At 36.1% G+C, this 21,882-nt stretch overlaps 1 protein-coding gene across 4 annotated transcripts in view; it reads right to left on the bottom strand.

Moving 5' to 3' along the window:
- Positions 1 to 21,882, bottom strand: part of VPS13B (vacuolar protein sorting 13 homolog B) — a 1,042,333-nt gene that overhangs the window by 728,377 nt on the left and 292,074 nt on the right. For all 4 annotated transcript variants that reach the window (XM_071207936.1, XM_071207935.1, XM_058275777.1 and 1 more), the window contains 2 exons: positions 3,282 to 3,416; positions 2,368 to 2,541 (listed from right to left, as the gene is read on the bottom strand). In XM_071207936.1, the coding sequence (XP_071064037.1) occupies positions 2,368 to 2,541; positions 3,282 to 3,416 (309 nt within the window). The remainder of the gene's footprint in view (positions 1 to 2,367; positions 2,542 to 3,281; positions 3,417 to 21,882) is intronic.

Raw genomic sequence — 21,882 nt, 5'->3', positions numbered from 1 at the left:
ATATAATATCCAAGAGTTTGTGAATTTCCTTAACAGAAAGAAAAAATGTAAAATTTTACCAAATAAATCATAGGTGTCACAGATAATTTTTCTTCTGACACTTTACCTTTAAGCCCACAAAAATAGTTAAAAATGCAAAATATTTTATGACTCTAGGAATGCATTTAAATTACAAAGAATAGCCTAAATATTGTTAAGAGAAATCAAAACAATACATAAATAATATTAATTGTTACTATGTATATAACAAAACAAAAAATGAGGAGTCCCCTACATTTTTTATGTAACATTTATGTAATCTAAAACTTCTTTAAAAATTAAAAAAAAAAAAGAAAATGTGGCAGGTTCAAATAAGCTTAGTCCCTTCTTAGGTATCAAAATGATAACTGGACAATCTGGTCATTTAAATGACATCCAAATGATTTGATGATTTGCAAGCATAATTAATGAAGTAAAAAACTACTATATACTTATATAAAGAAATTTGCTAAACAACCTATTTAAGGAATGTGATTAAATAGGCATTAACAAAGCATGATTTTTATTTAACCAGCAATTCCTTCTCCCTAAAACAGGGATAAGCAAACCATTAAGGCTAAATCTGGCCTACCACCTGTTTTTGTAAAGTTTTATTAGAACTCAGTCACGTCCATTCATTTACAAATTGTCCATGGCTATTTTTGTGCTACAATGGCAGAACTGAATAGTGTGACAGAGACCATATGGCTCATAAAGACTATATTAACTATCTGGCCCTTTATAAAAATGTTTGTCAACCCCTGCCTTAAAGATTCATAAAATCTTTTACCCACAGGCCCAGTCTTAGTTTGGGTCTTGGCTTTATCCTGACATGATTCTTTTCTTTAGGTTCTATATCCATTCTCTCCAGGCTGATATCTTCTTCTTTTAGGACTGTTATCTTTGGAAGCATGCTAACCAGTGGTCTATAGATCCTCATTTTCAAATACTAATTTCTAGTTTCTAATGGGAATGCCATTGAGCCACAAATGCTAATGTAGCAAAATCCCTTTTTCACCTGTCCCTACATACTTCTGTGTCCCTACATATGCATGCTTGTATACCGCATCGTTCAACTTAATGTTAAAGTTCAACTTAACTCCACACAATCTCTGTTTAGTCAGTTAAGTGCAGTGATTAATCTGTGCTTAGCTAATTTAGTATAAGCTACTCTACCTGTTGAAAAAATGTTAGCTCTACTCTTAGGCAGCTATTTGAAGGCACTTCCTCACAGGCCCATTAATTCTAAAGAAAACATTCAGACCTCCTACCCTTTTAAGGAATGCCTATATCACAATCTTCTTTCTAGCCTCATTGACTGACTACCTTGGCTTTACTAAACATTAGACATATGGGCTAATGTGAACTTATAGCTGGTACTTGTCTCCTACCATACCTTTTTCTCAGTCTTCAGTGATCCTTCAGATACATCCTATCAACATGAGGAATTACATAACCTGCCATTGTCGTCTTGGATAAAATAAAACAGATTCTAGGCACAGTGCTACCAGAAAAAAGTAACTCTAAAAAATAAGATCTTGATCTCTGAATTTTTTTCTTTGTTCCATTCAATATCTTTTCCTTTCTGGAAAATTACCAAAGAAAACCCAAACACTTAATTTTAATATGGCAAACTATGGCTCACAATCATAGTACTACTGTCCCAAGAAAGAAATTTCCTCTTTCCAGTATTTTAAAATTCTTTTACTCCTTTTTACCCATTATGATATGATATGCTGTATTTTAAAACTCAGTTCGAGTCATTAAATATGAATGTGAGGTTAAATGTCATATATACAGCTGAATTATCTCTCATATAAAATAAAATCATTATGGTTTGTCAATTATCAAAAATGATATAAATGCTATAATGTCATTTAAAAAAAAAAGATTTATTTTTATTTATTTATTTCTCCCCACCCCCTCAATGTTTGCACTCACTATCTGTTCATTGTGTGCTCATCTTCCTTTTAGGTAGCACCAGGAACTGAACTCAAGGTCTCCCATGTGGGAGGGAGGCACCTAATCACCTGTTTTGTTGATTTCTCATTATGTTTTTCCTCCTTGTGTCTCTTGTTGCATCAGCTTGCCACACCAGCCCATCATGTCAACTAGCTGTCTTACTTGTCTTCTTTAGAAAGTACCAGGGACCGAACCTGGGACTTTCCATGTGGTAGGTGGGAGCTCAATCACTTGAGCCATACCTACTTCCCCATTTTAGTTTTTAAAAGCACAACTGTATAGAGTATCCTAGTAGTCACAGATTTTTTTTTAAAGACCAATTTTAAAAGCACTTCTGGAAAAGAAAATGCAAAATAAATGAATAATGAATGAAAGGTTTATATTTACCTGAACTGTGGCAGTAATCCATATATTGTGGAAGTTGGACAGTGAAGGCTATCAAATCTGGAGCTAGGAGAGATTCTGGCTTTCTGCTTTCGTAGAGCCACTTGCTGCTATGAAGGCCTTTAGTATCAGAAGGACCCTGAAGCAAGGGAATCAACTTTTCCTTTCCATTGTCACCTGAATAGACATAGTTACGAAAACAAACAAATGTTCTGAAATAAGATGTTAGAATAACTTGACAATGCTTCATCTTAAATATACTAACAACATATTGTAATTTCAATTGGTAATCTGAGCTGTACGTTTAGTTACACTTGCATCTGATAAAATTAAAAACATTATTAATCTTAAAACTAAATTTTAACATTTGGCTAATGAATATAAAACACATTCAGAAAAGTTTGAAAAAGAAACAACTAGAACAAACTGTGTTCTAAAAATTCAACAATCTGTAAGCTTCTCTTGAAATTTAGTTTGCACTGAAAAAATGCAAACAGATAAGAAATATACTGACAGGGAGACAAAGTCAACTACAAGCTTAAATTGAAAGAGACCTTATATTTTTGTTTAATTCTCTTATTCTCACATTTTAAGTTACTTTTAAGTGTCATATATCTCTATATTTCCTTTTCCTCCAAAAAGTACAAGAATAAACTTTCCTTTAATTTTTTTCCCTTGTAACAATTCTAAATATTATACACAGGTTTTTCCCTTAAATAAAAATTAATTTATTAAATTCAAGCAGTATCATACTGGCACAATTAAAACAATTTTTTAAGTAAAATTTTTTTTTAAATTAAAACCTCTGATTCATAGGAACAATGAGTAAATTCTTGTTTCAGTAATGCTCCTTGTAAAATGCAAGGCCAATTCTCCTATACAGGCAATAAAGTTTTACACGGTCCAGCTGCACATACCTGGGGCTTTGGCACAAATTTTTATTGATCCCACGGTCCCAGAGGCACATCTGACCAATGATGTGCTGCAGTACTTCAATTCAACATTCTGGATTGAGCCCTCAAGAGTTGGCAGGAGATTCTTAGATTTCACACCTAATAAAAGAAAACTGCAAATGTACTAAACGATTGAATTTAAATAATTTTTATACTCCTTCACCAAGGCATTTAAACTTAATTATACTTTAATTATCTACCTCAGATGTTCTTACAATATTTGTGTTAGGTTTCATAGTTTCGTGTTTAGGAGGTGAAAGGATGCAATTTTAAAATAAACGGGCTGAACACTCATAACTATACTTATGAAGTCAGCTCTCAGTCAAGCTCAAGAAATAAAAGTAAATGTACAAATATTTTTTTAAAAACTGGAGACAACTGAAAAATCATCATTGACTTCACAATTCACAGTTAATACTTTTAATTTTGAAACACATTTAATTTAGAAATTAAATTTCATTTAGGCAGAGACATTTAATTTAATAAGAAAAACTGAGTAAAGATACTCCTCAGAATATCTTGGTCAGGTGGGTAAGGAAAGACAGACAAGATAGCTCATAATAGGTCCAAAGTTAAAATGCAGTGGTTTCACAAAGAAAACTGACAACCAAATTGTGGATAAAAGAAAACAAATTGATTCTATATCAATTAACAAAAAAGTAGATATTAAAGTCTCTTCTATGTGCTACTTGCTGAAGAACGTAACAGCACAGAAGGGAATAATAACCGTGAAATAAATGGTTGGCTAAAATGTAATTCAGAAGTCATCAGATCTTGATCCTGAAGGGTAGGACAGAATTGAAGAAGCAGAGAGGTTTTAAAATATGATACTGAAAAAATAAAAATTTAAAATTTAAAAAAATAAAAATAAATTTTTTTTAAAAATTTAAAATAAACAAAAAGAACATTATATTGACAATACTGATGACAGTGATGCTTATGATGAACTCAACTAACATTTTCTGAGGCTTACTACTTGCCCTACACATTCTCATTCAATCCTCACAAAAGTACTCTCAGTAGATATTATTATTGTCCTCATTTTAGAGATGAGGACAGAATGAGGAGTTAAGTAATTTTGGCCTAATGTAATATAGTTAGTGAAAGAGCTAGGGTGCTTAATACAATCTGATCCTATCACGGAACACTTGATCACTCATTTTGCCTTTATTCATGAACATCCACCAACACCCTTCTTTTCCCTATTTCACATTTTGATCAAATATATACTACACTTCATATTTAAAGCTCCTTTAAGCAGAACAATGTATGAATAGTTAAGAAAGCCAGAGACTTTCTATGTCAGATATATCCAACATCATTCTTTGATCTTTGGCTTTGCAACTTATTCTACCTTTTCATTTTAGGAGAGGCTCACTAAGCAAGTTCAAATGTTTAGAGGACATCATCTTGAGAAATACTTTCTCATATACTAACCCTTACTTCAGAAGGAGCTATTAATTTACTAATTTGTATTTGCTCATTATAGATATGTGTGCTGACTGCTTGTAATTTATCAATATCCACTGCCTATGTTGTCTCCCTTAAAGTGATAATTCATTAATCTCAAAATAGAAATTATGGGGAAGCAGATGTGGGTCAAGCAATTGAGCTCCCACCTACCACATGGGAGGTCCCAGGTTCAGTGCCTGGTGCCTCCTAAAGAAGACGAGCAAGACAGCGAGCTGATGCAATGGGCAGGTGCAGCTAGGTGATGCAACAAGATGACCCAACAAGAGACATGAGGAATGCATAATGAGACACACAACAAAGCAGGGAATGGAGGTGGCTCAGGCAACTAGGCACCTCCCTCTCACATCACAGATCCTAGGTTTGGTTCCTGGTACCTCCTGAAAAGAAAACAAGCAGACACAGCAAACACTGTGGGAAGAAAAAAATAAATAAATAAAACCACTTTTTAAAAATCATTGAAAAAAATATATAGAAGTTTTGAAACTGGGGTCAGTGGCAGACTTTATGGAGTCTACGAAACCTAAGAAATGGAATAGAAAATGTATTTATAAACTTTTCTAAGGCATTTTTAGCAGATTCTCAAAGTCCATAACTTAAAATTTAAGAAATAATATATCAGAAAATTAAATGATACCAACAATACTTATATAATCCTAGCAGCACTAGTAGTAATAGTAGTAGCAGCAGCAGGTACTAGTAAGTGCAGTAGCTAACATTCACTGAGCACTTACCAAATACCAGGCACTATACCTAGCTACTTATTGTATTTATTCATCAAACACACACAAACATGCACACAAACACAAGCCCAAAGGTAACTATTATTATTATCTTTTTCATATGGGTAAGTCAAGGCATGGAGAAATTAAGGATTTTGCCAAAGACTAAAGTCAGAAAGTAGAAGCCTGAATCCTAAATTTCTCCTTATAATACAAGAAGCTGAGCTACCATACATGTTTACCATCTGCCATCATTGCAGTTATAATCAGTGAATAATTTACCCAGGTCTGATCACTTTGTTAGGCAATGGGAGGGAAGAGAGCATTCAATAATACCCATCCCTAGCCTCAAGCATTCAGTAGGACTCTCATACTATACCAATTTTTCACAAAATATAGGGATCCTAGATAGTGGTCAGCAGATAAGAGCTACTAAAAGATTCTCTCAAGGGCTGTTAAAGTTGATCAGAACCCAAAGAAATGAAGCAGTTCCTTATAGATTCAAAAGCAACAGAATCTGAATAGGCTAAAATAGTTACATTTTAAAATTATTTTATAACACTGCTTCTTCTACACTTTACAAATTTTAGGACTCTATTGAATTATAAATGACAGATCTTTGTTAATATCTCATGCAGATTATATATAAGTATCTTTTCAGAAAAAGCTGTCTGTAACCTCTTCTGATAAGAAACTCAGCTATATTATTAAATGGTGCCCATACCTGAATAAAACATCTTGGTTCAGGCTAATACTATCAAGAACTTAGTTCCACATTTTTATTTTCATTGCATTTCTCAGATATGTTCAACTTCTTTTCATAACAGAAGTATTATTATGCTACAATTTCTCCTTAAGAGAAACTTAAAAAAAAATAGTTTGACCAGATTGGGTGTGTTCAGGTGATAAGTATTTTAAGTGCCATAAGTCCAGATAAATAAGGGGAATAAATCACAGGCATCACTTGAAGGACTTCAACAATGGAGACAAGTAGCTAGTAAAAAATAATCTAAGTTGATTTCCACTCCACCATCAAACTATTAATAAAATAGTACAATGTTTCAAACATAAGCACTAGGAAGGTAGAAAGCAGGAGGAGAATCTTCACATTACAAAACTCAGGGCACTATTCACACTGAATTTTACATAAATGCTGCCCTCTGAAATTGTGAAAGAAAATCTCCTGTTAGGAAAGCAATATGGTGAACCAAGAGAAGCAAATGTTCTGAAGCTAAATAAATTTGACTTTTGATATAGGCTGCATAAGTTATCTAGGAATTAGGTGGCTTAAGGCAAGTCCCTATTTATTACTGTTACATGTGGAAGACAAAATAACTGTAGTTATTGTTCAAGGTATTTAACTCTTGAGAATTCAAGATGAACTTCCTACAGAACTCAATTTAGGGAACAGGTGCAATGTTTTGGAACAACATATAGACAGCTGACATAGGACAATTACAAAAATAGCAAAAATAACTTAATTTTAAATCATGCTTTACAAAGTACACTCATAGATTTACTCAAATGCTGTTCTCATAGTCCACTAGAGGAACAGATAAGGGAATCTCTAAAGTACTATAATCAAAACACAACTTTTTACTCACAGTCAATGAAATAAACTAAAAGTAATGACTGAATTTTTGCAATACAACTCAATATAATATAATGTTTGCACTGTTCTCTCTTCTCCTTCTAGCACTTTCATGAAAATTATCAACTCCTGATACATGCCTAGTCCTCTGGTACACCAATAAGCCTGATTCTTTTTCCACCAACTTTGGGCCTACCATAATTCTTCCAGTCTCACTGAAATCTTTCCCTGAGTACCAGTTCTCCAATGTTTAGTAATCACGTATGATCACTCCTGCTGTAATCACATACAAATCAAAAGATGAAATAACGAAAATGACCTGTTTATCTCTGCGGAAGTAAAAGTTAATAAGTGGGAAGCAGATGTAGCTCAAGCAATTGGGCTCCCGTCTACCAATTAGGAGGTCCAGGGTTCAATTCCTGGAGTCACCTGGTGAAGGCAAGCTGGCTCACAGGCAAGCTGACCCAAGCGATGAGCTGGCCCATGCAGAGTGCTGGCCTGCACAGAAAGCCAGCACAAGTTGACACAACAAAAAGAGACACAGAGGAGAGACAGTAAGAAATGCTGCAGTCCAGGTTGCTGAGGTGGCACAAGAGATTGAGTGCCTCTCATCCACTGTGGAAAGTCCCAGGATCAGTTCCTAGTGCTTCCTAAAGAAAAGACAAACAGACACAGAAGAACACACAGCAGGTGGACACAGAGAGCAGGCAGCAAGTGCAAAACAACAGGGGGCAGGGGGAATAAAAAATAAATAAATCTTTTAAAAAAAAAGGTTAAGTAGTTAAAACCCACGTGCTTACTTCTACTCATTCCTTTACCCCCACAAAAAACTGCAAAGAAATTGTTTTAAGACATTCAACGAAAAACAAAACAACAAAAAAATAAAATCAAAAGATAAAGAGCTGAATAGCTGGTTCTTGAACATGCAAGCACTTCATAAAACTTTTGGAAGATGAGTGTTTGATGAACAAGTAGCAACTAGATGACAAAGTAGAACAGAGTAAAGTGCCCTGTGGGTAATTAAACCAAGAAGCAAGTTAATCTACAATACAAAGTCCTAGAAAGACTCAAGTTTTAGAGGAACCCTGGTAGTTATAATACAGAGGTTGAAAAAGATGTGCAGTGACTTAAAGTCTATATAATTCCACAAATCATTTTCCCTAACCCAAGTAGTCAAGCAACTGCCTCACACTCACGCTGGCAGAAAACGCAAGGCTTCATTCTGGATAAGTTTAAGCAGGATTCTGGACTAAGGAATATGAAAAACAACTAAAGAAAAGAGTACATGATAAAATTATCAAAAATCTATTTACAATACATATACACGGAATGATGAGAGCTCTCTTCATTCTAGCCCCTGAAAACTCTCAATACCAAGTTTATAACATTCAGGATAAAGAAGGAAAGATTTATTTCTGTGGATCCCACTCAGCCCAAGAAAAAGAACCAAAGATATTGATAATTAGGTATCCCCCCCACAAAAAAGATGAACTAGTGTCCAATTCCCCTACAATGACACCAGCCATTCAATAATCTCTACCCTAATACAGAGGTTCCAATTAGCTATATAGAACTTTATTCTACAGTAAGAAGAATCACCAGATATTAGATAGAAATCACTAACATGAAGGCAAATATCTAAATAAACAGAGAAATGGAACTTAGGTAAACAGACAATGATGGGAGCAGAAGAAAATATAAATAGTAATAATAATAACAACAACAATTAATATCCTCAGAGTATAGAAAATACTACAAAAAGAGCACGTTATTCAAAAATTTCAAAGAACAAAAAGAACTCTTAGATATAGAAAACCTGATTCTCTTCAAATTAATAGAAAGGCTGGAAGATAAGATTGAAAAAATATCCCTTAAATTAAAGCAAAATATCCAAAGAGATTGAAAACAATAGGAAAAATGACAACATGAAAGGTTGAGCAAATGATCCTCAACTGCACAGGCAACTGAATATTTGACAGTTAAAAGTTCTACAGAGAACAGGTGAAACAAAATGAAGAAAATAATCCCATCAATAATTCAAGATTTCCCCAAATTGATGAATAGGAGTTCAAAAATAAAAGGGCCTACCATGTATCTAGCACTAAAAATGAACACAATACACACATAATACCTGAATACTAGGACTAAAGAGAAGCTTCTAAATGCTTCTGAAATAATATATATATATATATATAAAACAATAAAAACAAGCTATATACAAAGGCTAACCAATTAGAAAGGCATCAAACTTCTCAACAGCAACACTCGTAGCAAGAAGATAATAAAGTTTTTTTTTTTTTTAAGATTTATTTATTCCCCAACCCCAACCCCATTGTCTGTTCTCTGTGGCCATTCACTGTGTGTTCTTCTGTGTCTGCTTGTATTCTCACTAAGCGTCTCTGGGAACTGATCCTGAAACCTTCCAGAGTAGGAGAGAGGCACTTAATCTCTGTCATCACTTCAGCTCCCTGATCTGTTGCATCTCATATTGTCTCTTCTCTGTGTCTCTTTTTGTGGGGTCATCTTGCTGAGTCAGCTCTCCACGTGGGTGAGCACTCCTGAGCAGGGCAGCACTCCGCAGGAGGGCAGCACTCTTGCATGGGACAGCACTCTGCACGAGCCAGCTCCCCACTTGGGCCAGTATGCCTTCACAGGAGGCCCTGGGTATCAAACCCTGGACCTCCTCATATGGTAGATAGTAGCCCATTTGTTTGGAGCCCAATTGCTTGAACCACATCCATTTCCCAAAGCTTGTTTTTAAAATTCTGTAGGAAAATGATTCCAAACCTAAAAGTCTATATACAGCCAAACAATTACAAATAAAGGCAGAATAAAAGATTCTTTCAGATATGCCAGCTCTAAAAAATATTTCCTTCTTTAGATATAATGACACTAGAAGATTTGTACTCTAAAAAAAAAAGTGGAAATAAATCTGAAAGGAAAAGACATGAAATTCCAGAATCAGGGCATCCAAATAGGAGAAAAGGGAATTCCCAGGACAATGATAAAAGGAAATCCAGGACATCTCCTAGTAGCCTAAGGGGGCAAATAGAGATGGGAAAAGAAGAAAAGTACACTAGAAGAATAATGACTCCTAAAACCAAAACTAATGATCTCATACACGTTTGAACATACTAAGAGAAGTCTTATGCTTCTGTCAGAGATTTTGTAAAGTAATTCATAATTACACAGAAAACTAAACGAAACCAAGCTAATTATTAACTCTAAGAATAAAAGTTGTGGAAGAAAAAATATATAATTGCAGCAAATTATGACTCTCATATACTATATAATGTTCATAATATGTTATAACATAAAAATCAAATATAATTGTAATTAGAAGTTTTAGGAGAAAGGAAGTCTAGAAATAGACACACTGAGTGTTGGTTCTAATAGCAAAATCCTCTGTGGTAGGCATAATGAAGGCCCCCTAAAGATGTCCACATTTTAAACCCCAAAATCTGCAAAGGCAAAGGGAAATTAAGGTTGTGGTAAGAATTTAGGTTGCTGGTGAGAAGACATTAAAATAGGGCAATTATTGTGATTTATTCAATATCTTTATTATCCAAGAACAAAAATAAAAACATTATCCTTGATTATGTAAGGGTACTTAAAAATAGAAGAAACTAGTAGAAAGGAGAGTAAGAGAAAATGATATGATGACAGGTACAGGGTCAGAGAGATACTATGTTGCTGCTTTGAAGATGGGGAAAGGCAACCGTAAGCTAAGGAATGCAGGCAGCATCCAGAAACTGAAAAAGACAGGGAAACTGATTCTTTCCTAGGGCCTCCAGGAAGGAATACTACGGACACCTTGACTTTATTCTGAGACCCATTTCAGACTGCTACACTACAGAAATATTTAGATAAAAATTGTATGTTGTTTTAAATTACAAAGTTTGTGTTAATTTGTTATAGCAAAATTAGAAAACTAACACATCCACATATTTCATAATAAAAACTAAGTAGATCATTTTAAACACTATTAAGAAATTGCAACATAATTTAGAAATTTAGACATAAATGTCAAAGAATGAGCTAAACATGTTTGTCTCAAATGAGCAGTAATAGGAGGCCGGGAGATGGCTCTTTTCATTACAAGTCTTACAAAGCTATAATAAAATAAAACAAAAGGCCCTGCAGGAGATTCAAACAGCCAGGGTCCATGTTAGATACAGTAAAATAATGAAATTGCAGGATAGTGGATGTACCAGTTTGATATAATTGATGAATTCCAAAAAGAAATACTGGATTATGCTTGTAATCTGATCTGTATCTGGGCATGACTGAGTTATGATTAGGGCGTTGCGTCCCCAGGGGGACCCATAGATAAAAGGCATGGAAAAGAACAGAGTTGGGAATTTCTGATGTTAGAGTTTGATGCTGAAGGCCTGGGAAGTCAGCACCCAGAAGAAAGTGAAGCGAGCACCAGGAAGGAAGAAACCTTTAAACCAAAGAAAAACAAGCCCCAGGAACATAGGAACCCAGGAAGCCTGAATCCTCGCAGACGTCATCAGTCACCTTGCTCCAAATAGACTTTGGTGAGGGAAGTAACTTAGGCTTTATGGCCTGGTATTTGTATACTCCTATTCCAAATAAATACCCATTATAAAAACCAACCAGTTTCTGGTATTTTGAATCAGCACCCCTTTGGTTGACTAATACAGTGGGGTCAATAATAAAGTTTTCTGAAGGAGAAAACCAGTAAAATTCTTTTAAACTGTGCATTGAAGAGATAATCACATTATCAGAATTAATTATTAAGGAACCTTGCACAAAATAGCAATAGTAAAGAGTTCCACCATATGGTTAATAATATTGTTAAAAATTAAAAATCGGACAACCAGCAAGAAGGCAGCAGAGTAAAGAATTCCTAGAGTCAGCTCCTGGTACAGGGCAGTTAGTAAATAGCCAGAGCTCTATGGAGCTAGCTGAAGCACCTGTCTGTAGGCTCCAGGAGGCCAGAAGAGCATCCTGCAGCATCCATGAAGGACTGGAAGGAGCAGACTGCCCATTTGCGGAGAAGATTCATAAGTAGAGCGCTCCATGCCCCAGAGACCGGTGCCCATCCTTCACTGGAGGCACAAACCATCTCGGGAGCTGTTCCACAGCTGGAATTGAAAGCTCCACTACCCAAAAATGGGGGAGGAAGAGACGTATGGGCACCAACTACAGCTACTAATGAATAAATTCGGCAGGCTAAAGTATAATCCTGAGAAAGGCTAAAGTTTGAGCCTATCAAGTCAGAAACTAGCTGGGAGCTGCCATTTTAATTCCGCGCCAGGCATGAGGAGAGGTGGGGTAGACTGAAAATCACAGTGCTGGTGCGGACTAGCTTCTTTCTATCCAGATCAGATTACAGCTCTAGCCTAGGCCCAACCAGCCAAAGCCGCAAAGGCCAGTGATTATCCTACTTTGGCAGCACAAGCCGCCCCAGGAGCTATTCTATGGCTGGAATTGGAAGCTCCATTACCAAAAACAGGGAGGAGAAGACGCTTGGCTGCTGATTTCGGCTACTGATTGAGAGACTGGGTCGGCTAAGATACAACCCTGGGAACAGCTGGGGTCTGAATCTGCCCAAGTCAGAAAGAGGATGGGGAATAGGACTTTGGCCCAGTGGTTAGGGCGTCGGTCTACCATATGGGAGGTCCGCGGTTCAAACCCCGGACCTCCTTGACCCGTGTGGAGCTGGCCATGCGCAGTGCTGATGCGCACAAGGAGTGCCTTGCCACGCAAGGGTGTCCCCCGCGTGGGGGAGCCCCACGCGCAAGGAGTGCGCCCGTGAGGAAAGCCGCCCAGCGTGAAAAGAAAGAGCAGCCTGCCCAGGAATGGCGCCGCCCACACTTCCCGTGTGCCGCTGACGACAACAGAAGCAGACAAAGAAACAAGACGCAGCAAATAGACACCAAGAACAGACAACCAGGGGAGGGGGGGGGATTAAATAAATAAATAAATCTTTAAAAAAAAAAAAAAGAAAGAAAGAGGATGCTGGCTGCCAATTTGATTCCGCCTCCAGGCTAGGGGGAAGCTGGACTGACCGCAAATCACAGTGATGATGGGGAACAGTTACTTTCACCAAGATCAGTCTGCAGCCTAGGCTTCAGACCTCCCTCTGACAGGGGGGAGGCTGGCGGGCCCTATACTACCAGCCAATTTAGGTAACTGCACGTATCCTTGGGCTGGCACACACTGAAAATCGGAAGTCTACCAGGGCAACTGCTGTCATTTTGGACCTGCACTGCACAGATGACTGCCCACACCTGCAGCTCAACCCCACACCAGGCAGGGGAGAAAGGGGCATGAAGCTTCATCAGTCTTTCTGGGCAACTACAGTCTAGGACTGAAAGACTTGGATTATTCCACACAGCTGTGACTCTGTCCCTACCCCTGACAAAGGAGAAAGTTGGGAAAAACTTCATGGGTTCCTGGTGCAGTGACGGCAGCTTGAGCCTCCATAGCTTTAGCACCAATTACAGTGCTAAAGCTCCTCCTACACAATCAGCAAGGGAGAAAGGGGAGGAAGCCCTAAACTAAAGAGAAAAAGTGCACCCAGAATAAATACTTTAGTAATCCAGATGCCAAGACACCAGCAAAAAATTACAATCCACACCAAGAGACAGGAAGCTATAGCCCTGTTAAAGGAACAAGATAAGCCTCCAGATGACATAAAGGAGTTGAGACAACTAATCATAGATATTCAAACAAATCTCCTTAATAAATTCAGTGATATGACTAATGAAATTAAGGATATTAAGACAACACTGGATGAGCACAAAGAACTTGAAAGCATACACAGAAAAATAACAGATCTTATGGGAATGAAAGATGCAATAAATGAAATTTAGAAATCATTGGAATCATAGAGTAGCAGATTTGAGGAGGCAGAAGAAAGGATTGGTGAGCTTGAAGAAAGGCCTCTGAAAGTGAACACACAAAAGAACAGACGAATAAAGAATGGAAAAAATTGAACAAGATCTCAGGGAACTAAATGATGGCAAAAGGCATGCTAAACATACATGTCAAGGGTGTCCCAGAATGAGAAGAGAAGGGAAAAGGGACGAAGAAATAATGGTAGAAAATTTCTCCATTCTTTTAAAGAATATAGATATCAATGTCCAAGAAGCACAACATACTCTCATCCGAAAAAATTCAAAGAGACCAACTCCAAGACACATACTCATCAGAATATCAAAGGCAAAAACAGAGTATTCTGAGAACAGCAAGAGAAAAGCAATGCATAACATATAAGGGATACCCAATAAGATTAAGTGCTGATTTCTCAGCAGAAACCATGGAGGCAAGAAGACAGTGGTCTGATATATTTAAGATAATACAAGAGAAAAACTTCCAACCAAGAATCTTATATTCACCAAGACTGTTTTTCAAAAATGTGGGCGAAATTAGAATATTCACACATAAACTGAAACTGAGAGAATTTCTAAGCAAGAGACCAGATTTTCAGGAAATACTAAAGGGTGTGCTAGAGCCTGATAAGAAAGACAGGAGAGAAAGGCCTGGAGGAAAATCTAGAAATGAAGATTATATCAATAAAAGTAACTAAAAGTGTCAAAAGAGTGGAAATAAAATATGATAGATAAAACTCAATAGTCAGGAATAAACTTAGCCAAGGATGTAAAGCACTTGTATTCAGAAAACTGCAACTCAATGTTAAATGAAATTTTAAAAGGCCTAATAATGGAAGAATATTCCATGCTCATGGATTGGAAGACTAAATACCATTAAGATGTCAATTCTACTCAAATTGATATACAGATGCAATGCAATCCTGATAAAAATTACACCAGCATTTTAAAAATATTTTTGAAAACACTTTCATCAAATTTATTTGGAAGGGCAAGGGGTCCTGAATAGCCAGAAACATCATAAAAAGGAAAAGCAAACCCTCATCTCCAGACTTTAAATCATATTACCAAGTTATAGTAGTAAAAACAGCATAGTATTGGCATACAGACAGACACAAAGACCAATGGAGCCAAATTTATGGTTCAGAAACAGACTCTCACTAGTATGGTCAAGTGACTTTTGACTAGCTTGTCAAACCCACGCAGCTCAGGCAGAACAGTCTATTCAACAAGTGGTGCTGAAAGAACTGGATATCATAGCTGAAAGAAGAAAAGAGGACCCCCATCTCACACCTTATCCAAAAATTAAGTCAAGAATCATAAAACTTCTAGAAGAAATTGTAGGAAAATATCTTCAAGATCTGGTGGTAGGTGGTGGATTCTTTAAGGAAATAATAGGAGGACTGAGATGGACTACTGATGTTTAAAGTAAGTAGAAGTTTTCATAAGCTTTACTGTAAAAGTGTAGAAATGTATAGAGTAAATAGTAACACACAGTGAGTAACAGCTAGTTTATAAGTGTGGATGTGGCTGAAAATGTGAGCCTGGGATATAAATGCCAATTGACAGAATGCTAGAGAATAATCTAGGAACTGAATAGCACAGTAAACTAAGAGATGGATGAGAACTGTGGTTGATGGTACAGATGCAAGAGTGTTCTTTGGGAGCTGGATCAAAGGTATATCACTACTGCAGGTTGTTGGGAATACGGAGAAGCATGGGAAAAATTCAGCTGGAGAGAACTATGGACTGTGGCTAGCACTAATAATATAATATTCTTGCATCTATGCCAAAGATGTACTGTGTTGATAATGAGGCACTGTGGAAAATGTGAGCCAAATGTATACTATGGACATGGTAACAATCAGATGATATTATTTTATCTGTAGCAAATGTTCCACCACTAGTTTGGTATGTTGATGGAGGGGTGTTGCTTGGGAATTCTGCACATGTGCATGATTGTTTTAAAAGTTTACAACTTCTCCCATAAAAAACAGACTTAAAAAATAATAATAGGGTGGGTTAGGGGAAAAACACACCAAATGTAAGATAAGGTCTATGATTAGTAGTAAGATTTTAACAATATTCTTTCATAATTTGTAACAAATGTCTCAGGACAATGCAAGGTGTTGGTGGAGGGTTGATGTATGGGACTCCTGTATGCTATTATGCATGTTTGCTTTGTAAGTTCACAACTTTTACTATACATATATAAATGATATAAAGATATAAATATATAAAATATATAAATATATATTCATATATAAATGATATAAAGGTAATAATAATATGGTGGGTTGGGAGAAAAATACTTCGGTTACTAGTAATATTTTGACAATGTTCTTTAATCATTAGTTAAAAAGGTTTGACAACAATGCAAGTTATTGGTGGTAGGGTGAGTTAGAGAGTCCTGTATGATGTTACATATGTTTGTTTTGTAAGTTCACAACTATTATTATAAACTTATTGTTTATGTATGAGTGAGATACCTCAATAAATTAATTAAAAATAATTTTAAAAATTTTAAAAATTAAGAATCATGAGATGAATAAAGGGAGAATGTAAAAGAATATGGGTAGGCTAATAATATAAGAAATGAAAGCCTAAATAAGAGCAGCTGGCTAGGCAAGAACAATTAAGACAGTTACCTGTACCAAGAAAGCCAGTTCATTCTAACATTAGATGCCATAATTGCAAATACTTCCCTCTGATAAGACATGCAAATGAAGAGAGCACACTTAAAAAGAAGGTGGTGGTTTGCTATACTGCCGAAAACAATTTTGTTCTTTTTAATGTGGAAAAGCAGATAAAGTGACATTTTAGGGTAGACCCAAGCCAAAATGTCTGGGTAAGATCATTTAATATTTTCAGAAAAATATGAAATATAACCACTGAACAATAACTTATAAATTAGCATGAAATAAAAAAGAGGAAACTCAAAAGTGCTGCTCATAAGGATAATTAGGTGGGAGAACTGAACTCAAAATATTCACAAAGAATAAACCATAAAACCTCATCACATTGCAAGAGATTACCATTCATTGTTCCATGCCCCACTTGCATCTCAGCAAGCCTTCTCCATATTGTTGTAATTACCAACAACAACAAAAAAAAATCAACAAGTATTTACTGACCAATCTTTCTATCTACAAATCTGCTTCTCTACTTCTTGACTTTTATTTAACATCAATGATGACAAATAAACACTTGACAACTAAAGACTCAGTTTCATAGTAACAGAAATGATAGAAAAAGATGCCTTAATTTAAAACAATATATTCTGCCCCATGGCCTATGATATAACTATTAATATAAATATAAAATGAAGATTAACAAAATAAAATTTGCTTCTCACTCCGAAATTATATAAATCACAGTCTCCTACATGTCTTTGTCATGTCACACACACTACCCATCTAAATTACTGGCAAACCAATTTTCATTATTAATAACAATTATCCATCTCCTCTTCAACTTCTTCATTGAATAACTCTGTTATGTTACGATTCCAAATATGGATATTTCTGGATATAAGGGACTAGAAAATGAATCAAAACCGATCTTAAAGGGGATGGGGCCTGCTTAGAATACTGAAGAATTTGCAATTTCTAGATATAAGCTGACAAGAAAATTCAATAGTTCACGTTGGAAAGGAAGGACCACTAGACTGAAAGGACTTAAAAGGAAGAAATCCCAAATACATTAGCATAGTGTATCAGCTATAAAAGATGTTCAAGAACAAATAATTTTCTTTTTCTTTGATATTTTGGCTGACCATGTCAATTTCTTTTCCCTCTGGTTGCTTTAAAGATTTACACTTAAGGTTTTGAATACTAAGGTTTCACCATAAAATATCTACTTACAGAATGAAAAATTATGTCAGCAATTTTGAGAGGAAAAATAGTTTGTATATACTGCCCCTCTCCTAGTTTCTCATTCTGAGAGTTTATTCAGTTAAATATAGACCCTTCTCATTCTGGTATCCAGCTCTATTGACCTATAGTTCACATTTTCAAATCTCTAGTGCTGTATTCTTCTTTTTAAAAATTCACTAGTCTTTTATTGATAATATCTTGTGCCTCTCTCACATTTTCATCTTCATCTTTTACTTCTTTAATCATTTTAAACACCTTCATTTTATACTCAGTTTCCAATACTTTTATTATCTGGCATTCCAGGAGTCAAATTCTGCCACTGGGGATTTCTGCTAACACATTCTCTTGGTGGATTATTTCATGTGCTTAGAAATTTTGAATTATTTACATGTGACAAGGCTTTCTTTTCAAAATATATCACCTGAGTTGAGGGTATATACCATAGGAAATATTTGGCTCAGATGTAACCAGCCCACCCAGGATCATCTTTTAAATTAATTTATTGACTTGATGGTTCCTAGATAATACAGAAATAAAAATCTGAATGAGGACAGATTCTCAGAGAGAGAGTACTCTTTCTCTTCTAGCAGGGCCAGCTCAAAAAAAAGCTTTTTGTTAAATCAGGAGTTGGGCAGACTTTTGAAACAGTGTAACTTTCCACCACTTCTTGGAAGTTATCAGCTTTAGCAAGTGAAACATAACTTCCAGTTGCTACTTTCTTGTTGCCATGCCCTTCCTTATAGTGATGAAAACCCAAGCCCTCTGGTTACTGAGGTTGCCACTGCCCATTAGCATGTCTAAATCATCAGTACCTGCTTCTCACTTTGACTTTCAATTTCCTCTGTTTTTGGATCCTGGAACCATTTTTGTTGTTGTTATTGTTGTTGTTTGGGGATTATTTGTTTTTTTGGGGGGGGAGTTGTTGGTTTGATTTTTGTTTTAGTTTCTTTTCCTTTGGTGCAGAATCACTTAGAAATATAGGTATTATATATTATTGACAAGGATATTTGTAGAGGAAAGATTTTCAGGTTAATTAGTATGCTATGTTGCCAACAATACGTTTCATCCATGATAAATAAGGAAGCAACAATAATTTTTGAGGTTAACCACTGCAGGCTCTGCAGCGATACTAAACACAATATGAATCAAAAAATGTCCTTTACTACTCTCTTTTGGTTTTCTCACCTGTAAAATGGGTATAATCAGTAGCTGCCTTACATTATAATCATGAAAACCAAATGAAATGATGAACGGACAGTGTTTAACACAGCCCTGGGCATATAAGTGTGATATAAATATTTGCTACTATATTCTTGTTACTGTTATTAAAAATAATACAAACTTGTATTGGTGAAGTTCAGCTAATAAGGGAGTCTGCTGAAATTAGAGAAATTTACTTCACCTGACCTTTATTTTAGTATAAATTCTGCCATCAAATGGCTGTGTTATCTTGGATTTAAAGCCTCTAGTCTATGATTCACTGTCTTTATCTGAAAAAAGTGAAGGGCTGGCTTTAATTATGATTAAGATTATTTCTAGTTCTAAAAAGCCAAGTATCGGATGCAATGGAAATAGATTAAATGCTACATATTATTTATGAATTCCAAAAAGAGATATTGTTTGTAACTAGTCTGCTCCTCTGGGAGTGACACCCCTTTGACTGTATGAACTTCAGAGGTTTCACTTTTACTTTATTAAATCAAGATTAGGGCTTTGATTCAACCACGTCATTAGAGTGTGACTCAACGTTGAGTCCCAGCCCCTATGGTGGGCTGATAAAACAGACACCCAAACGGAAGCAGATACATAGAGAAGCAAGAACACAGAAAGAGAGACAGCTCCATTAGATACTGCAGAGGCCCTGGGAAAAGAGATAAGGCTGAGCTTCTTCAGATGACCTTTTAAAGAGAGAAGAGCAGCTGAGCCTGGAAAAAAACAAGACCCAGGGAGAGAGATGAGCCTTATGCTAGTCTACACCTGAGATAAGAAGAAGCTGGGACCATGGAGCCTTAAGAGGAAGAAGGAAGACTGAACCCTTGTAGGTATTGCCCACCGTACTGCTTCAACATGTGACAAATGACTGGGGAGAAATACCTCTAAATGTAGCTTGAGTTGGATTCTTTAGGGCCTTGTGACTGTAAGTTTCTACTGCAAATAAATACTTTTTATAAAAGCCAACAGATTTCTGGTACTTTACATCAGCACTCCTTTGGCTGACTGATATAATGATAAAAGGATATGGAAAAGAAAAGTGACTTTTGGGTAGGAATATTTTTATGCAACTATACAGCATTTTTAAAAGCAAGTAAAACATACACTAACTAATTAAAAGAAGTAGTTACATTTTTTAACATATGCTAGAAAAGCGATATAGACTAAAGTCAGTTAATGATAAAAGGCAAAATACTAATAATTTTAAAGGAATAACTCTAAATATGTTTATAAACTAACATTTCAGGGATAACTTTCCAAAACTTTCATAACTCTCTAGAGCCTCTAGAGCTATATTTTCAGATGAACATTGAAAATCAGTTACTGCTTTGTAAGTAACGCAATATTAGAATTTTTTCTATATATAAAAGTTCTTGGCAAAAGATAAATAAAACCCTATGATTAGTAATGATCATTTAGTATTATCCTTATACATTAATTAAAAAGTAAACTATAAGAAATGAAAATAAAATCCTCATGTAAGACAAATATGCCTGCTTCCTGGATTAGATAATTTCTTAACATACATAGGAAGGAAATATATGAAACTAAATTCTCAGGAATAACCACTAGTGGAAATATTCAAAGAAAGAATTCTATACAAAAGTCATATTAGGGGTGGAGCCAAGATGGCATCACAGTAAGGAGCTCCTGAAGTCAGCTAGTGAAACAGGGCAGTTGATGGTCAGCCAGAGCTACCTAAAGCACCTTCTGGAGGACCCAGGAGACAGAAGAGGGCTGCTGTTTCCTCAGCCTCTCCAGGGATGGCAGATGTTCTCAGCCTAAAGGGACTGAAATGTTGAGCACCCAGAGAACCACCCCTACCAACCAATAGGATAGTGGGGAGCTGGTGCTTCCTCAGCCTCTCCGGGCATGGTGGGTAATTTCAGCCTACAGGACTGAACGGTTGAGCATTTATGGTTCTGTTCTTACCCCCTAAATGGCAGAGGGGACAGTACTCCCTAAGCCTCTCAGGGCAACTACAGGCATATTTAGCCCACAGAGATTAGATTGTTGGGTCCATTCCCACTCCCTGCAGAGAGAGGGTCTGGTGATATATCAGTTTACCTGAGCAACTGTGGTCATGGTGGACATACACAGCATAGATTACTGACCAAAGCTATAGCTCCATTCCTGCATAAGGTAGGGGAGGAAGGGATGTGAAGCTTCATCAGTGTCTCCGGGTGACTACAGGCAGTCTTGTGCCCAACTGGGATTATTATCCATGGCTACAACTCTGTACCTACCCCTGACAGAGGAGAAAGGTGGGGCGAAATGGGAAAATTCCTAGGAATGTACAAACAACCTACTCTGACACTAGAAGAAATAGAAGACATCAACAAACCAATCAAAAGTAAAGAGATTGAAATAGTCCACAAAAGCTCCCCAAAATGAAAAGCCCAGGACCAGATAGTTTCACAGGTGAGTTCCACCAAGCATTCAAAGAAGACTTAATACCAATTTTACTCAAGCTCTTCCAAAAAATTCAACAAGAAGAAACGCTACCAAACACATTCTAGGAAGCCAATATCACCCCAATACCAAAGCCAGATAAAGATATTACAAAAAAAGAAAATTATAGACCCATTTCTCTAATGAATACAGATGCAAAATTCATCAATAAAATACTTGCTAATCAAATCCAACAACACATTAAAAGAATTATCCATCATGATCAAGTGGCTTTTATACTAGGCATGCAAGGCTGGTTCACCACAAGAAAATCAACCAGCATAATACACCACATTAATAAATCAAAGAAGAAAAATCACACGATCTTATCAATTGACACAGGAAAGGCATTTGACAAAATATAGCATCCATTCTTGATAA

Source organism: Dasypus novemcinctus, chromosome 14, assembly GCF_030445035.2.
Source record: "Dasypus novemcinctus isolate mDasNov1 chromosome 14, mDasNov1.1.hap2, whole genome shotgun sequence".
Taxonomy (NCBI): domain Eukaryota; kingdom Metazoa; phylum Chordata; class Mammalia; order Cingulata; family Dasypodidae; genus Dasypus; species Dasypus novemcinctus.
Note: the sequence above shows the minus strand (reverse complement) of the source record. Positions and strands in the feature narration are given on the sequence as shown.